This window comes from Typopeltis vanoorti, chromosome 7 (assembly GCF_054136105.1).
Source record: "Typopeltis vanoorti isolate ZY-2024b chromosome 7, IOZ_Tvanoo_1.0, whole genome shotgun sequence".
Lineage (NCBI taxonomy): Eukaryota > Metazoa > Arthropoda > Arachnida > Uropygi > Thelyphonidae > Typopeltis > Typopeltis vanoorti.
Window position 1 is genome coordinate 55,018,346 of NC_143555.1, and position 15,673 is coordinate 55,034,018.

Here is a 15,673-nt window from a genome sequence, read left to right on the forward strand (position 1 = left end):
ATAGTAGCATGAATGATGCTGTGCAACATGTAGAAGGGTGGCAAGAATTAAAGGTGAAAAAATTGGAGGTGTATCGAGTGTTACTTGAGTTAGATGTTAATAAGGCTGTGGAAATGAATGACATATCGCCATGTATTTTTAAAGAATGCAAAAAAGAGTTAGCCATACCCTTGTCCTGGTAAGGAGAGTCTTGCAGTGGATAAAGCTTCTAAGATGTAGAAAGAAGGCAAAATAAAACCTCTCCACAAGTATGGTTCGAGAATAGAAGTTTCCAGTTATTGACTAGTCTATAACTGGAAATTGATCATAATTGATCATAATTGTATCTACAATTATGATCAAAGTGTTGGAAAATTGGTTAAAAATATAGTACAGGATAGATTCTCTATGATGGTCAGCATGGGTTTGTGAATCTAGTAAGTTGGTGTACAAGCTGCAGAGGATAGGATAGGATTGGATAGTATATTGGTTAGATGAATCAGAGATTGGCTTTCTCTGAACAATACCAGCAATTTGTGTATGATAGAGCTGTGTCTCAGAAAAGGAAAGTGACCAGTGGCTTGCCTCAGGGGTCTGTTCTTGGGGCCCCTACTGTTTAACTTGTTTTTTAATATTTCTTGTGGATTGACTAGGGAGCTACAAATATTTGCTGATAATGCAAAGTTAGGTAGAATTATCAGGAGTAGTGCTGATGTTAATTCTCTACAGGAAATTTCAATAGGCTTTTAGCTTGGACAAATGAGTGGGGTTGCAGTTTTAATGTTAATAAATGCAAGGTGTTACACTTTGGGATACAGAGATATAAGGCTACATACTGTATTAGTGGAGCTGTACTTCAGGAAGTGGATGAGATTCGGGATCTTGGAGTGATGGTGGACAGTGGCCTGAAGTTCCAAGGGCACATCTCACGTGTTGCAAAGACTGCACATCATTTTGCTGTTATGACCAGTGGCGGCTCATGGCTTGAATGTGGGTGCTGCAACTTTCGAAATATACATACACACTGTAAATACAGTGTATATACGTGTTTGGATAAAATATCAAAATTATGGTAAAAATTTTAAAAAAAAATTAAACATGAAACAATATTGTTTATCAATAAAATTATACTGTATAAATCAAATTACTTAAAAATAAAATATATTCTTCTTGTTTTGTTTCATGAAAAATATTGTTTATTATCGATAAAATTATACAGTTTAGTATAATTCAAAGTTATTTAAAAATAAAATCCATTCCTTTAATTGTAATTAAAGAAATGGATTTACAATTTTTGGATATTACAATTGAATCCTTTAATTGTAATGTCCAAATATTTAAAGAGACGGAGTAAACATGATAAGCACTAAGAACACTCTACTACAGGCGCAAACTGCATATATACAACAGTGGAACTGAACTGCACGACCGAAGTGCCGCATTATGCTAATAGCTTGCACACGTAGCAATATGACATTGTGGTAAACACAGTGCTGCTAGCCTCCCTCGCCTTCCTAAGTGTTACAAGATGGATTTTTATTATTTTTTATACAAAATAAGACTTGTATAGGATTGTTGATAAAATTAAATATTACAAGCAAATATAAATAAAATTAATAAATTTATTTATATATCGAGAAAAGGGAGTGCTGCAGTTCCGCAGTGCCTATGTATGAACCGCCCCTGGTTATGACAAAAAGTACATAGACATGTAGGGATAAAGAAGTGGTGGTGCATCTATATAAGGCATTGGTCAGACCACATATGGACTATTGTGCTCAGATTTGGTCACCTAGTTTTCATTGTGATGTGGAAACACTAGAGAGTCCAAAGATGAATAACCAAAGTGATATTAGGACTCTGAAGTTTTGGTTATGAAGAGCATTTGAGAGAATGTGGACTACAGGGGTTGGTGGATAGGAGGAAAAGAGGAGATATGACAGAGACCTTCAATTTAGTTAAGGGATTCTATCCGATAATACAGAAGAAATTATAAAAAAGAGTGGATGTTAAGATGGGATGAACAAACAGCCATTCCTTGTCTATTGTAATGAGCCATTCAAAGCTCATTACAATAGACATGTTGCTTGTTGAGTGGATCTCCATGGGATCAACAGACTCATTGTCTGTTGATTCCATGGAGGTTACCAAATAATAATAATAATAACATCGTAGAGACTGTTAAAACACACAGTACTCAACCAAAATAGTGGACTAAAACCAAAACTGAAAATAGTAAACCAAAAGCTTCATAAAAATTTGGCTTTCGGATTTATTTGGATTAATTTATTCTCTGCTGTATATTTTGCTACGAGTCTGATATATTGAGACTCAGCTATTTTATTTTATTATTATTATTTTTTTTTTTTATACCACACTAGAGTGTTGTATAAAAAAATCTTGTTTGTATAGTGTGTTTTTGTTCTTCTCACAGTCAGTTAACCATGACTGTATAATAACTTTTTTTTTATCTCTTTTCTTAGGTGCATTAATGTATTTGAATGAAGCAACTTTGTTGAATAATCTACGATTACGTTATAACAGAGACCAAATCTACGTAAGCACATTTTTCATTTTCTCTGAATGTACATTTTTTTTTTTTGCAAAGTTCATGTACTTTTCAAAGAAGTGATTGCCATATACTATGTTGCCAAAAGTGTCCAGACACCCCTATAGCTCTACATTTCCTTGTTCGTATGATGCATGTCTGCAATACTATACAAGTATATGCACATGGGCATTAGCAATGTAGTTGAGCCTGTTTCAATGTAGTATGATAATCGGAGCCCATAAGTTTGGTCATTTGATCTGAGAGATTTCTTCCACATGCCCTGCTCTACTATCAGTGAGATTATCATGAAGTGGAAACATGATGGAATCGCCAAATCCCTTTCCTGAATTGGTAAGGCCAAGAAACTGGACTGGCATACTCTCAATTGTGCTGTCGCTTGAGAGTCAGCTTTAACAGCCATCACAGATGACTTCTGCATGAGATCTGGAATGGATGCCAGTGACAGAACTATTTTACGGGAGGTGTTTGCACTTGAGTTTCATGGTTGTGCTGCAGCTCACAGACCCTTGATTACACCTAACAATGCCAAGTGTCATCTAGAATGGTGCAGACAACACTATCATTGGACTGTGAATCAATGGAAGAGGGTCCTGTGAAGCGATGAATAACAGTACACGATCCACTGGCAATTCAGTGGATGTGTCTGGACCTGGCAGATGCCCAGTTAACAATACTTATAGGAATGTCTTGTATTGACTGTAAAATTTGGAAGTGGTAGCATAATGGTTTGGGCTGTTTTTCCTGGTTTGGAATGGGCCCATTGGTTTCTGTGTCTGGATCTTTAACTGCTGATGCCTATCATGACATTTTGGATAATTCCATTCTTTTCATACAGTGGCAACAGTTTGGAATAGGTCCTTTCCTGTCAGCACGATAATGCACCTGCTCACAAAGCAAAAGCCCTAGTCCCACGGTTTGAAGACATGGAGGTTGAAGAACTAAACTAGCCAGCCCAAAGCCCCAACCTCAACCCTATCAAACATCTTTGGGATGAGCTTGAGCAAGGGTTGCCTGCCAGACCTACTCACCCAACTAACACGCATTAGCTATTCCATACTACAGAAAGAATGAAAACAACTTTCAGCAACGCTTTACTGGAACTTAGTGGTGGAGAGCCTATCCTGAAGGGTAATGGCAGTAATAGCGGCGAAAGGAGGCCTTACCACATTTTGACATCAATGATGTAGCGATGGGAAGTGTACTATTCTCTTTACATTTTTTGTGGTAATTTTCTTCTGGATATCAAATAATGTAATAAGTATTTTTTTTTTTTTTTTTCTTGACATCACTTATAGAATTAATTATATCCCATATAGAAATCTTATGATTGTGCAGCTTGTTAATTTATTATATTTCTTTATTTTATCCTCTCAATCAGAATATTGTGTAAATTAATGAAGTGGGCATAATGTTTGCTTTGGATTTATTATTTATTATTATTATTATTATTTATTTATATTTGTTGAGAAGTAATCAAATGTTATGAAAATATTTTTGAAGAGGAACAAAACGGTTTCTGTAAAGGCAGATCCTACACTGATGCCTTTTCACTCTCGAGCTCCCGATAGAACAAAGAAGAGAATTCAATTTAGAGACCCACGTATTATTCATTAATTATAAAAAGGCCTTTGATAAAGTCAATGATAATAAACTGTGGGAAATTTTAACAGCTGACAAACAACATTCCTAACCAGTTATTTGTTTTATATATATATATATATATATAAAACAATGGCAATTTGGGATTTAGCCGACCAAATTGTATTCTTATTGGTTAAACCAAAATATAGAATGATGGTACAACATGACAAAATTTCATGCCGGCTGGGGCGTCGCCCAGTTAAACATGGCCCCCATTGTTTTCGCACGGGGAACCAGGGCGAACAGCGAAAAGTCAGCTACTGGAATGAAAATAAACCCCAACTCAACATCACCAGAGTTAAAGATCGGTAATATCAACGTAAGAAGCCTGAATGGCAAAGAAATGGAGCTAGCTGAGGAATTAGATAAGTACCAGATCGACATAATAGGGGCGACTGAAACAAAAAAGACCAAAGCTGGTGAGATCTTTCTGAGCAATAAATACAAAATGTTATATTCAGGCAATGACAATCAAGGAAAAGAAGGAGTACCAAGAAAGTTTTAAAGCGAATAAAAGTTGAGCAGCTCTCAGATGTCAACTGTAGGCTAAAATACACAAAGATTATTGAAGAAAATATGAAAGAGTTTGAGAACAGGAATCAAACCTTGGAGATTCAGTGGCAAACTCTGAAGAAAACATTGATTGATTCTGCCAGAGAGGCATGTGGTGAGGTTATCTGTAAGGATAAAAAAATCAGAACTCCCTGGTGGACACAGGAAGTTAAAGAGGCAGTGAAGGAAAAGAAGAAAGCATACCAAAAGTTCCTGTCAAATAAGTCAGCTTGTGCTCTTAGAGAATATAGAGACAAATGCAAGAATGCTAAACACTGTGTAAAACTAGATAAACAAAAGTCATGGCAGGACTTTGGCAAGAATATAGAAAATAAATATCAAGAAGGTAGCAAAATATTCTGGAGGTTGTTGAAGAAGTTTAAGAATTTGATGAAAGAGTGCTGTAAAAGGAATTAGAGATGATAAAGGTGACATGAAAACGGGAGAAAAAGATATCCTTGAAGTGTGGAGTAATTACTTTGAAAAACTGCTAAATGAAACAAGCAGTGATGACAGCACAGTGGTAAAAAACACTGACCAGGCATGCAGTCAGGAATACATATCCATACTAGAAGTAGAAAAAGCCATCAAAGGCTTGAAATGTGGAAAGGCAGCAGGAGTAGATGATATTCGACCAGAAATACTGAAGTATGGTGGTATAAGAGTCTTACAGTGGCTGCACTGCATAGTTCAGAAAGCCTGGACAGAGGGACGAATTCCCGCTGATTAGAGTAGAGCTCTCATAGTACCCATATATAAAAAGGGAAATAAAACTGAATGTGAGAATTACAGAGGTATTTCCCTACTGAGTGTTCCTGGCAAGATCTATGCAAGTATACTTGAGAAACGGTTGAGAAGAATTGTGGAAGAAAAGCTTGGTGAAGAACAAGCTGGATTCAGGCCAAATAGAGGCTGTCAGGATCAGATCTTCACTTTACGACAAATAGTCGAGAAAGCATGGGAATATAACAAAGATCTGTATTTAAGTTTTGTCGATCTGGAAAAGGCATATGACAAGGTGCCAATAGAGAAGCTATTCAATATGCTACAGTTATATGGTGTCAATGGGGCATTATATCAAGCAATACTTAGTCTTTATTTGAGTTGTAAGTCAGCAGTAAGAATTGAAGGAAGTACAGGAAGATGGTTTAATATTAAATCTGGTGTGAGACAAGGATGTACATTATCCCCTCTGTTATTCATTATCTATATGGATCACATTATGAAGGAAAGTGGTATTAAACATGATATCAAAATTGGAGATGTTAATGTCAGCTTTATGCAGATGATGTTATACTTCTAAATAAATCTGCTACAAGTCTGCAAGATTCTCTGACTAAATTGAATAGCTGTTGTAATAGATATGGTATGAAGGTCAGCAATAAAAAGACAAAGACAATGAAAATAGGCAGAATCATTGAAAATATCAATGATTCTGCCTATTCACTGTGTTGTGAATGGAGAACCTGTGGAACAAGTAAAACATTTCAGCTATTTAGGCACGATTTTTACTGAAGATGGTAAATTAAATATAGAAATAGACAACAGAATCAGCAAAGCTGGTATGGTGGGAAGTCAATTGAATAAATTCATATGGAATAAGAGTGAAATCAGTCGGAACACTAAATTAGCTGTGTACAAGACAGTGTTCAAACCAGTTTTAACTTATGGATATGAGAGCTGGGTCAGAAGTAAAACACTTGACCAAAGACTAGAGACCACAGATATGAGAGTCCTGAGAAAGATAGGCATGAACAGATGGCATCAATGGCAATATCATATTAAAAACGAGGATATTAGGAAAGAACTTGACATTGTCAGCATCCAGGAATGCGTTAGCAGAGCTAATCTTAGGTGGTGGTCACTTAAACAGAATGGGAGAGCAAAGATTAGCAAAACAAGTGTTCTCTGCCAGGTTGGCAGCAAAATGACCCAGAGGAAGACCAAGATATAGGTGGATTGATACGGTACAAAATGCTTTAGACGATAGAAATATAACATCTGATAATGTTGGAGTCTTGACAAGTAACAGACTGATTTGGAGGAAAATTGTAGATAGGAAATTAATAATGATGTGATTTTTTTCATGTAGTACTATCATATCCTGTACACCCCTTGAGGGTACATGGCAGGAATTTGATGATGATATAAAACAATAACTAAATTAAAATAAACGGTGCTGCACAAAAATCTGAATCACAGAACATAAATGCAATTGTCCGACAAGGAGGTAGTTTGTTACCGCTCCTCTTTAACATCTATATTAACAATATTCTAAGAGAGTGGAGAGAAACAACCAGTTTTGGCATTCAAATAAATGATTACACTAATATTGATACAATTGTATTCAGCAATGATCAGGTTCTAATTCAAAATAACAGTCACTACAGCGAGTAGCCTTTTAATTATATGAAATAGCAGAAACATACAACATGGAGATCTCCACTTCCAGACCAAAGTCATGGCATGTAAAGGCCGAGACCCAATTAGAAGCAAAATTTGCATCAACGATATTATAGAACAGATTAATGCATTCAAATATCTAGTCTACCACTTATCTTATGAAAGAGAGAAATACATGCAACTTAAAATAACTAGTTATATACGAATAACAAAAACTATTAATCAGATATTCAATCCAAATTTAATAAACAAGAATAAGAATTCATAACTCAAATAGCAAGACCTATCCTAATATATGGTTCAGAAGCCTGGACCATAACTTAAGCAGATAGAAAAAGACTGAAAAGCTCTGAAATGAGATTCCTGTGCAAAACAGCTGGATATGATAGACTAGACTTCAGAAGAAATAGTGATATCTTAGATTACATCAATCTTTATATATATATATATATATAGAGAGAGAGAGATGGAGCCAACATATACAGAAAGAATAAGTGAAGGAAGATTCCCAAGAGATGTTGACTTCAACGGCGAATAAATAGAGGATGGCCTTTGATGAGAAGATAACGTAACAGGCCACTAGGCCTATTACTGGAAAGGAAGAAGAAGATTTGATTGTTTCAGATTAAGAAGTGGATCCATATATTTTGTCATGAAATATTTTTTATATCATTTTCAGCTAAATTCTGTTGTTAAGGTGATAAGGAAGAACTTCTGCATTAAAAAAAAACAAATTTAGTCAAAAAAAAAAGTATAATTCACGGAGTGCTATAAATAAAGTGTTTTCTTAAGCACACATAAATGATGAATTCATAAAGTCTGTAATAGAATTGTATTTTACCAGAATTTTGCATGTAACAAATCACATTATAATAAAATCTTGGTATGCTTCCATGCAAATAAATATTTCATTTAAGTCATAATTAAGTATGCAGTCTGTAGTCATATATTCCACCACACTCATTTTTGTTCATGGACTAGTATTCTAGTTCAAGACTGGTTGATTTTTTTTTGTTGATGAATATGAGCAGTTAGAACGAATGATAGTATGGGGATAAAAAAAGGTGGACTGCTTGTTGCTGAGGTATGACAGTGATGAGTTGGCATGGCAAGCAAACAATGTTGATGAATGGTATGTCGACACAGCTGTGAAAAGAAATAAAAAGTGCAGTTTGTGAATGTGGAAGAAGAATATGAGGCATGGATTGCATTTGAATAGATCTGCTGTGAGCCATTCAAAGAGGCTGTTATGAGATAAAATAAGCTGAGAAAGTAAGGGTAGAGATAAAAGAGAGAGAGAGAGAGAGAGAAAGAGATGTCTGAAGGTGCTGTGGTGATAATTCTTACTAGATACCTCTAGGGAATAAGACTCATTGCAGGAGGCCATATATCAACCACACCAGCTGTCATATTCTCTTAAATGCTTCAGCAGGCAAATTGTTCCACTCGCTCACTCATTGCTCTGGGAGAGAAAAAATCTAGTTCTCCCCCCTTTCTTAATCTCTCACACACACACACACACACACACACACACACACACACACACACACACACACACACACACACACACACACACACACACACACACACAGAACTTCCACAGATGTTCCTCCTCTCTTTTCCTTTCTCAACCTTCCACATAACAAAAAATTCCATCTACCAGTCTTCTGTAACACCCTTTCCAAAGTTTATAGGCCGCTATCATCTTGATGCTACTGCACCTGGCAAAATGGAACAAAAAAAAGATGCTAAACGACTTCTTTATCCTTGCATGTCAATATGCATTTCAACATTGCAGTTATCCTCTGGGTTGTATTTGTAATTTTTGCTATGTGATCTTTTCACTCCAGCTTCTTCATAATTATCATCAATTTCCTTATATGCACCCCCAAGGGGTGTACAATGTAACAATGATTACAGTTACATTGTTACTAATCTCCTATCAACAATTTTCCTCCAAATTAGGCTTACTTGTCAGCACTCCAATATTGTCATAACTAACATTCTTCTGATGCTCTTCTGACTGAATCAGTCTGTCTCTGGGTCTTTTCCTTGCTATGTTGGTATGCTAACACCTGGTTTGCTAACTTTTCCCTGCCCATTCTATTTAAGTGACCATACCACCTTAGATTAGTCCTGCAGACACATTCTTGAATGCTAACAACATTAAGTTAAAGATACCAAGAAATTATATACTTGGTTTAATCCTTTATCTAAGTGTGAGCAAACAAAGTTTTCACCTGAAGTATTTTCAGGACCGGGGAATTAAACCAAGTATATATCTGGTATCTTTAATTTACAGTATGATCAAGTGGAAAAATTTCAAACTAACAATGTCAAGTTCCTTCTTAAAATATTCATTTTTAATATCATTCTGCCATTGATACTATCTGCCCAGGTCCCCTAATTTTTTGTAGATTTCTCATATCTGTGGTCCCCTATTTCTGATCAAGTGCTTTATTTCTAACCTAACTCTCAGATCCATAACTTAAAACTGGTTTGAACACTGTCTTGTATATTGCTAGTTCAATGTTTTGGCTAATTTCTCTCTTATTCCATATAAATTTATTCAACTGGCTTCCCATCACTCCAGCTGTGCTAATTCTGTTGTCTATTTCCAAGTTTAATTTGTCATCTTCACAAAAAACTGTGCCCAAATAGCAGAAATTTTGAAGTTTTCTAGATTCCTGCCTGTTTTCATAGTGACGATGGTAAATTAAATATGGAAATGGAGAACAGAATCAACAAAGCTGGTATGGTAGGAAGTCAACTGAATAAATTCATATGGAATAAGAGAGAAATTAGTCGGAACACTAAATTAGCTGTTTACAAGATAGTGTTCAAACTAGTTTTAACTTATGCATCTGAGAGCTGGGTCAGAAGTAAAACACTTGACCAAAGACTAGAGACTGCAGATATGAGAGTCCTGAGAAAGATTAGAGGCTTTAACAGATGGCATCAATGGCAACATCATATTAAAAACGAGGATATTAGGAAAGAACTTGACATTGTCAGCATCCAGGAATGCGTTAGAAGAGCTAATCTCAGGTGGTATGGTCACTTAAATAGAATGGTCGAGGAATGATTAGCAAAACAAGTGTTCTCTGCTGTTAGCAGGAAAACGACCCAGAGGAAAACCAAATTATAGGTGGATTGATAGAGTACAAAGTGCCTTAGACAATAGAAATATAAGATCTGATAATGTTGGAGTCTTGACAAGTAACAGTCTGATTTTGAGGAAAATTGTAGATAGGAAGTTAGTAATGATGTAAATTTTTCATGTTGTACTATCATATCCTGTACACCTATGTGTTGATGATGACTCCCTTGACCAGGCAGAGTAATCAAGGCCTTTAAGCCTAACTGCACAAAGTGTATGGACTGAATCATCGAGGCCATGAGCAGTGATGACAACTTCAATGTTTTTCAGTTTTGGAAGGACTTCCTAATAAATCATGTACTGGAAGATACCAAGGATGGATCTGTAAGTGCCTGTTGCAAGAACTTGTGATCTGAGGTTGTGTCTGACTTCAGACCAGAAGAACAAACCATGTTTTTTTGCATTGTTCCAGATGAACAGTGCAAGAAAACCATTTCAGAAATAAAGGAGTTGCAAGGAGAATGGGGGGGGGGGGAGGACACAGGTTTCAAGGACTTGGAAGAAGAGGAAATCAAAGATTTAATTGATGAAAAGGCAACAACACTGATGGACGATGAGCTTGTTTGTTCCATTTCTGAGGATGAGGTCGAGGAAGAACTATGCCAAGGGAAGAAGTTCAACTTAGAAAACCTAGCATAGTCAATCATAATGCCAAATGTCTTATGGACTTCTTTTATAAATAAGACAACATGATTTTCGTGCAATGAAGTTCAAAGAAAGCTGCAACAATATTTTACACAACCATGTTCAATGAGTTCAAATGAAAGAAGCAGCAGTTTCCCATCACAATGTTCCTGAAAAGAACAACTTCTGCACCAATTGTCTAAAACTCCTTGTAACCTGAATTCAAAGTCTCGACATCAGCCAACCATGCTTCTTCTACAGCCTCTGAGTCCTTACTACTGGGCAGTACTGAAGCCTGTGGTGAATGCTTTGTTCTTAACTGTGTAATAAAATTTGGATGCAGTATTTTCAAATCATGGGTCTAAAATATCGCTCATTATTGTAAAATACAATTAAATCTTTTTAAACACATTTTAAACATTTTTCTTGTAATGTGAATTTTCACTCAAGTCTTTAGGCCTATGTAGAAAACATCTGGGGCTATTCTCATGAGAGTACAGATTTTTGTGACAAGTATTGACACATAACTGCCTTGTGAATACGGAGCTTCGACTGTACATATAAGCAGAAATACAAGGATATGTATTTAAGTTTTGTAGATCTGTGAAGGGCATTTCAGGTGAAAAGGTGTTAAATTCTACAAATATATAACATAAATGGGATTTTTAAGTAACTAACTTTCTTTAATGTTGCTTCCATCCACAAAAAGTTATATGCAAACCTATAGTACATTTTGTACTTTGGGTGGGCTAAGGATTTTTTTTTTTCCTATTTTTAATTTATTTTTTACACAGTCCATAATTTGAATGTACCAGATAATTGGCATTATTGGATCACTCGTTCCTCTTTATTAGTCTGTAAAATCTGCAGTGTTAGATAAGTTGTAGCATCAGAGACACTAGAATGCAGATTTTGACATTGGCAGTTTTAGTTTTTTTATAATTAGAAATTCAGTTTGTATTTGTTTAAATGTGAAAATGAAAGAATTTAATATGAATTATTTTGTTTCTTTGTCTTTATTATGAAAGAACACCACGTGTTTTTTTTTTTATTTATGCTGTCCAAAAATCTTACCAGCACCATATTCCTTACTTTTTTTTTTTATTCTTTCCCACTAAACAGACGTATGTTGCCAATATTCTTATTGCTGTAAATCCATATTTTGAAATAAAGAACTTATATTGTTCCAAAACTGTATCAGAATATCAAGGAAAATCAATTGGCACACTCTCTCCACATGTCTTTGCTATTGGTAAGTATATTAGCGAGAAAATTTCTCTTAAATAGATCAACTAAAAACTTCTTTAATAATGAGATTATTAATACACTCTTAAAATCTAGACCGAAATAGTCTATATTTTTATTATATTTGTAGTTATATTATGCACATATTTGCAATTAAATTAGCACCTTTAGTGTTACGTCTCATCCTCATTCTCTGGTTATATAAAGTTCTCTACATTGTCATTAATTGATTTGCTGAACTGAGTCCATTCTGCAATATAAACAAGCAACATTCAGCTTACCACAGGTACATCACTGATTTTCTAGCACCTAGGTTTTGGAACCTTGTCCAATTGATTGTTTTGTCATACCAACAGAGGTTGCATAATAATAACAATTCATCAGTACACCTCTGATCAACTAATTATGCCTCTGCCATATATCTGAAGAATAATAGACTGCTTGACACTTAAATATTAAATTTGAATTAAGTGATTTAGTATCATACATACAATACTACAAGTAAAAATTATATAAGTTTATCAGTACAATGCAGTATAAGGAGTCTCCATTGCTCACTCAGTATAGATGAAGCCCTTTGGTGAGAAAGACATGGGCTCGATAGCCATCCAAGATGCGATGAACCTATATCTGGTCTCTTTCGACTAAAGGTGAGTTAGCCGGTCTCATACAGAAGTAGGGGGTTTTTTCACCCAGAAACTTGGGATTTTCATCATTCCTCAGAACAGGCACACTGGCCCTGTGAACACACACACTTCTACTCTTTAAAGGTACCGGTGACATAACTATAAATAATAAAATACATGATAACCACAGTAATTAACTTTAATAAAAAATAAAAGTACAGGTATTTCGTACTGAAATTAACAGTACATCATCAGTGTAGACAACAAGCAATTCAAAGGAATGGAATACAACATAATCAGTTGGATTACCATTAAAAACTTGCTACATGCTAGAAATTAATATTAATAAAGAATATTATTAAAATTATTAAGCATCTCCGTAACGCAATTGGAAGAACAATGGTACATTGTGCCCTTCGATTGGAAAAGGTTTAAGTTCGATTCTCTTCATGACTGGAGGAATCTTTATATGGATGTATTGAATCGAAGGTGAGTTAGCCGATCACATACGGAGGTAGCAGGGTTTATTCTCCCATATAAACAAGGAGTTCTTCCAAAATGAATGCGTAACTTGTCCACGGTATTTTGATCCCAAATGACAACTACATCAAGCAGCTTATTTAATTGTTTAATTTGCGTAGGGTATGATTAATTTCTTGATAGGTGGAGGTATCTTGCAAACGGCAGTCTAATTTTCTCTTATAGTCAACCTTATCCATTACCGCTACTGTTTTTCCTTCATTAGCTTTCGAAATAGATATATTGATACTTTTACTTCATGAGGTTACCGCACGGGTTTCAGCACTCAATAAATTACATGGATGTTTCAAAGAAAGTAGTGAAGCCCTTTTACATCAGCCAAATCTGAATCGAAATGATTTCCCCTCTCTCTCTCCCAAAAGTTTGGGAGATTCTTATTTTATGTAACAATCAAAAAAATAGTTTTTAAGAATAATTTTAATAATATTCTTTCTTCTTCATGTAGCTTCTTCATGAGAGGGTGCAGACCCATGTCCTTCCAGTTCTCTCTGTTGGTGGCTTTCCTTTTTTTGTTTCTGCATAGCCATGTGATTCTGCCCGTGATCTCATATCTTCAAGCCATGTCCTTCGTTTTTGGCCTCTTGATCCTTTTCCCATATTTTTTCCTTCTAAAACTGTTAGTATCCTCTGTCCTGCTGAATGTCTCAGTACATGTCCTGCCAATCTCAGCTTTCTCTGGATCATTTCCTGTAATAAAGATCTCTGTGTTCTCATTCTCTGTAGGAGATCTCTATTTGTCACATTCTCTCCATAGGATTTTCAGAGCTCTCCTATAGCACCACATTTCAAAGGTCATTATTTGTTGCCTTACTGTCTTCTTGAATATCCAGGTCTCACTTTCACGTGTGAAAATTGGCCACACTAATGTTCTTATCATTCTTTTCTTTGTCTCGATACTCACAGAACTTCTGAGCAGATCTTTATTTTTCCAGAATGCATCTTTAGCTATGGCTGTTCTTATTTTTATTTCTTTATCTTGCTTTCCATCTACAGTAAAGTAGGTGCCTAAATATTTGTATTCTGTTGTATGTTCATTCATATTGTTTATGAATATTTCTGGCTCGGATCTTTTTCTTTTGAGATTTTCATAAATTTCGTCTTTTTCGCATTTATATCTAATCCAGATTCTTTACCTTCTTCAATTAGTAGCTGCAGTAATATTCTTTATTAATATTAATTTCTAGCATGCAGCAAGTTTTTAATTGGTAATCCACCGACTGTTATGTACTTTGCATTCCATTCCTTTGAATTGCTTGTTGTCTACATTGATGATGTACTGTTAATACTTTCAGTATGAAATATCTGTACTTTTATTTTCATTAAAGTCATTTACTGTGGTTATCGTGTAATTCATTATTCATATGCCACAGGTACCTTTAAAGATTAGACTTATTATTCTTCATGGGAAAGAATTCATTAAACAAACAGGCAAGTTAGGAAAATTATTGGTTTCAGAAGGTAAGCTTCGCACTTGGATTGTCTTTCTCAAAAAATGCCATGATACGAAAGTTATTCCTACATTTGCTAGATTTAGAGAAACTATTTGGTCGCCTGGAGTTCATGTAATTTATATTCGCACAAATTTTTCCTTGATATGGAACCAACTTCAGGTCACTAAAAAAAAGATTTAGCATCTAATATTCAGTCTATTTTAGATCTTGAAAGAATAATTTCAGCTATCCTTGATGATGAATTACTGGATATTGTTCTTCATGTTTCTAAACAATCTTTAACCCATTCTTATGAAAGGCATTCCTGCAAATATAATAAGCAAAAAATTACCTCTGACAACACTCCTACTAATAAATGGATTGTGAATATTTCTGGATGCCAGTTATCTGATGCTGAAACTAGTGCATTAGCTAAAGGTCTTGACTTTGCCATGGTACCTAAATGCATCCCATATCTTGATTTTTTGTATAACATTGAATGCAATCTGTCAGGACTTTCAAGTGAAGATGCTAATAAACTACGCTTTGAAGTTGCTGCTTCATTTTTTAAAAGCAAATTACCTCCATGTAATTTATCGAGTATACTGAAACCCATGCGCTAACCTCATGAAGTAAAAATAACAATATATCTATTTTGAAAGCTAATGAAGGAAAAGCAGCAGTGGTAATGGATTAGGCTGACTATGAGAGAAAATTAGACTGCCTTTTGCGAGATATCTCCACCTATCAAGAAATCAATCATAACCCTATAAAAATGCAAATTAAACAATTAAATAAGCTGCTTGATGTAGTTGTCATTTGGGATCAAAATACCGTGGACAAGTTACGCACTCATTTTGGAAGAACTACTCGTTTATATGGCCTCCTAAAAATTCATAAA

The 15,673-nt window shown here is 35.1% G+C and overlaps 1 protein-coding gene across 1 annotated transcript in view; it reads left to right on the top strand.

Annotated features, from left to right (window-relative positions):
- The window catches only part of jar (Myosin heavy chain 95F jaguar), a 517,008-nt gene that overhangs the window by 38,981 nt on the left and 462,354 nt on the right, over positions 1-15,673 (top strand). The window contains exons 3-4 of the mRNA XM_090395608.1: positions 2,463-2,536; positions 12,054-12,183. Of these exons, the coding sequence (XP_090251734.1) occupies positions 2,463-2,536; positions 12,054-12,183 (204 nt within the window). The remainder of the gene's footprint in view (positions 1-2,462; positions 2,537-12,053; positions 12,184-15,673) is intronic.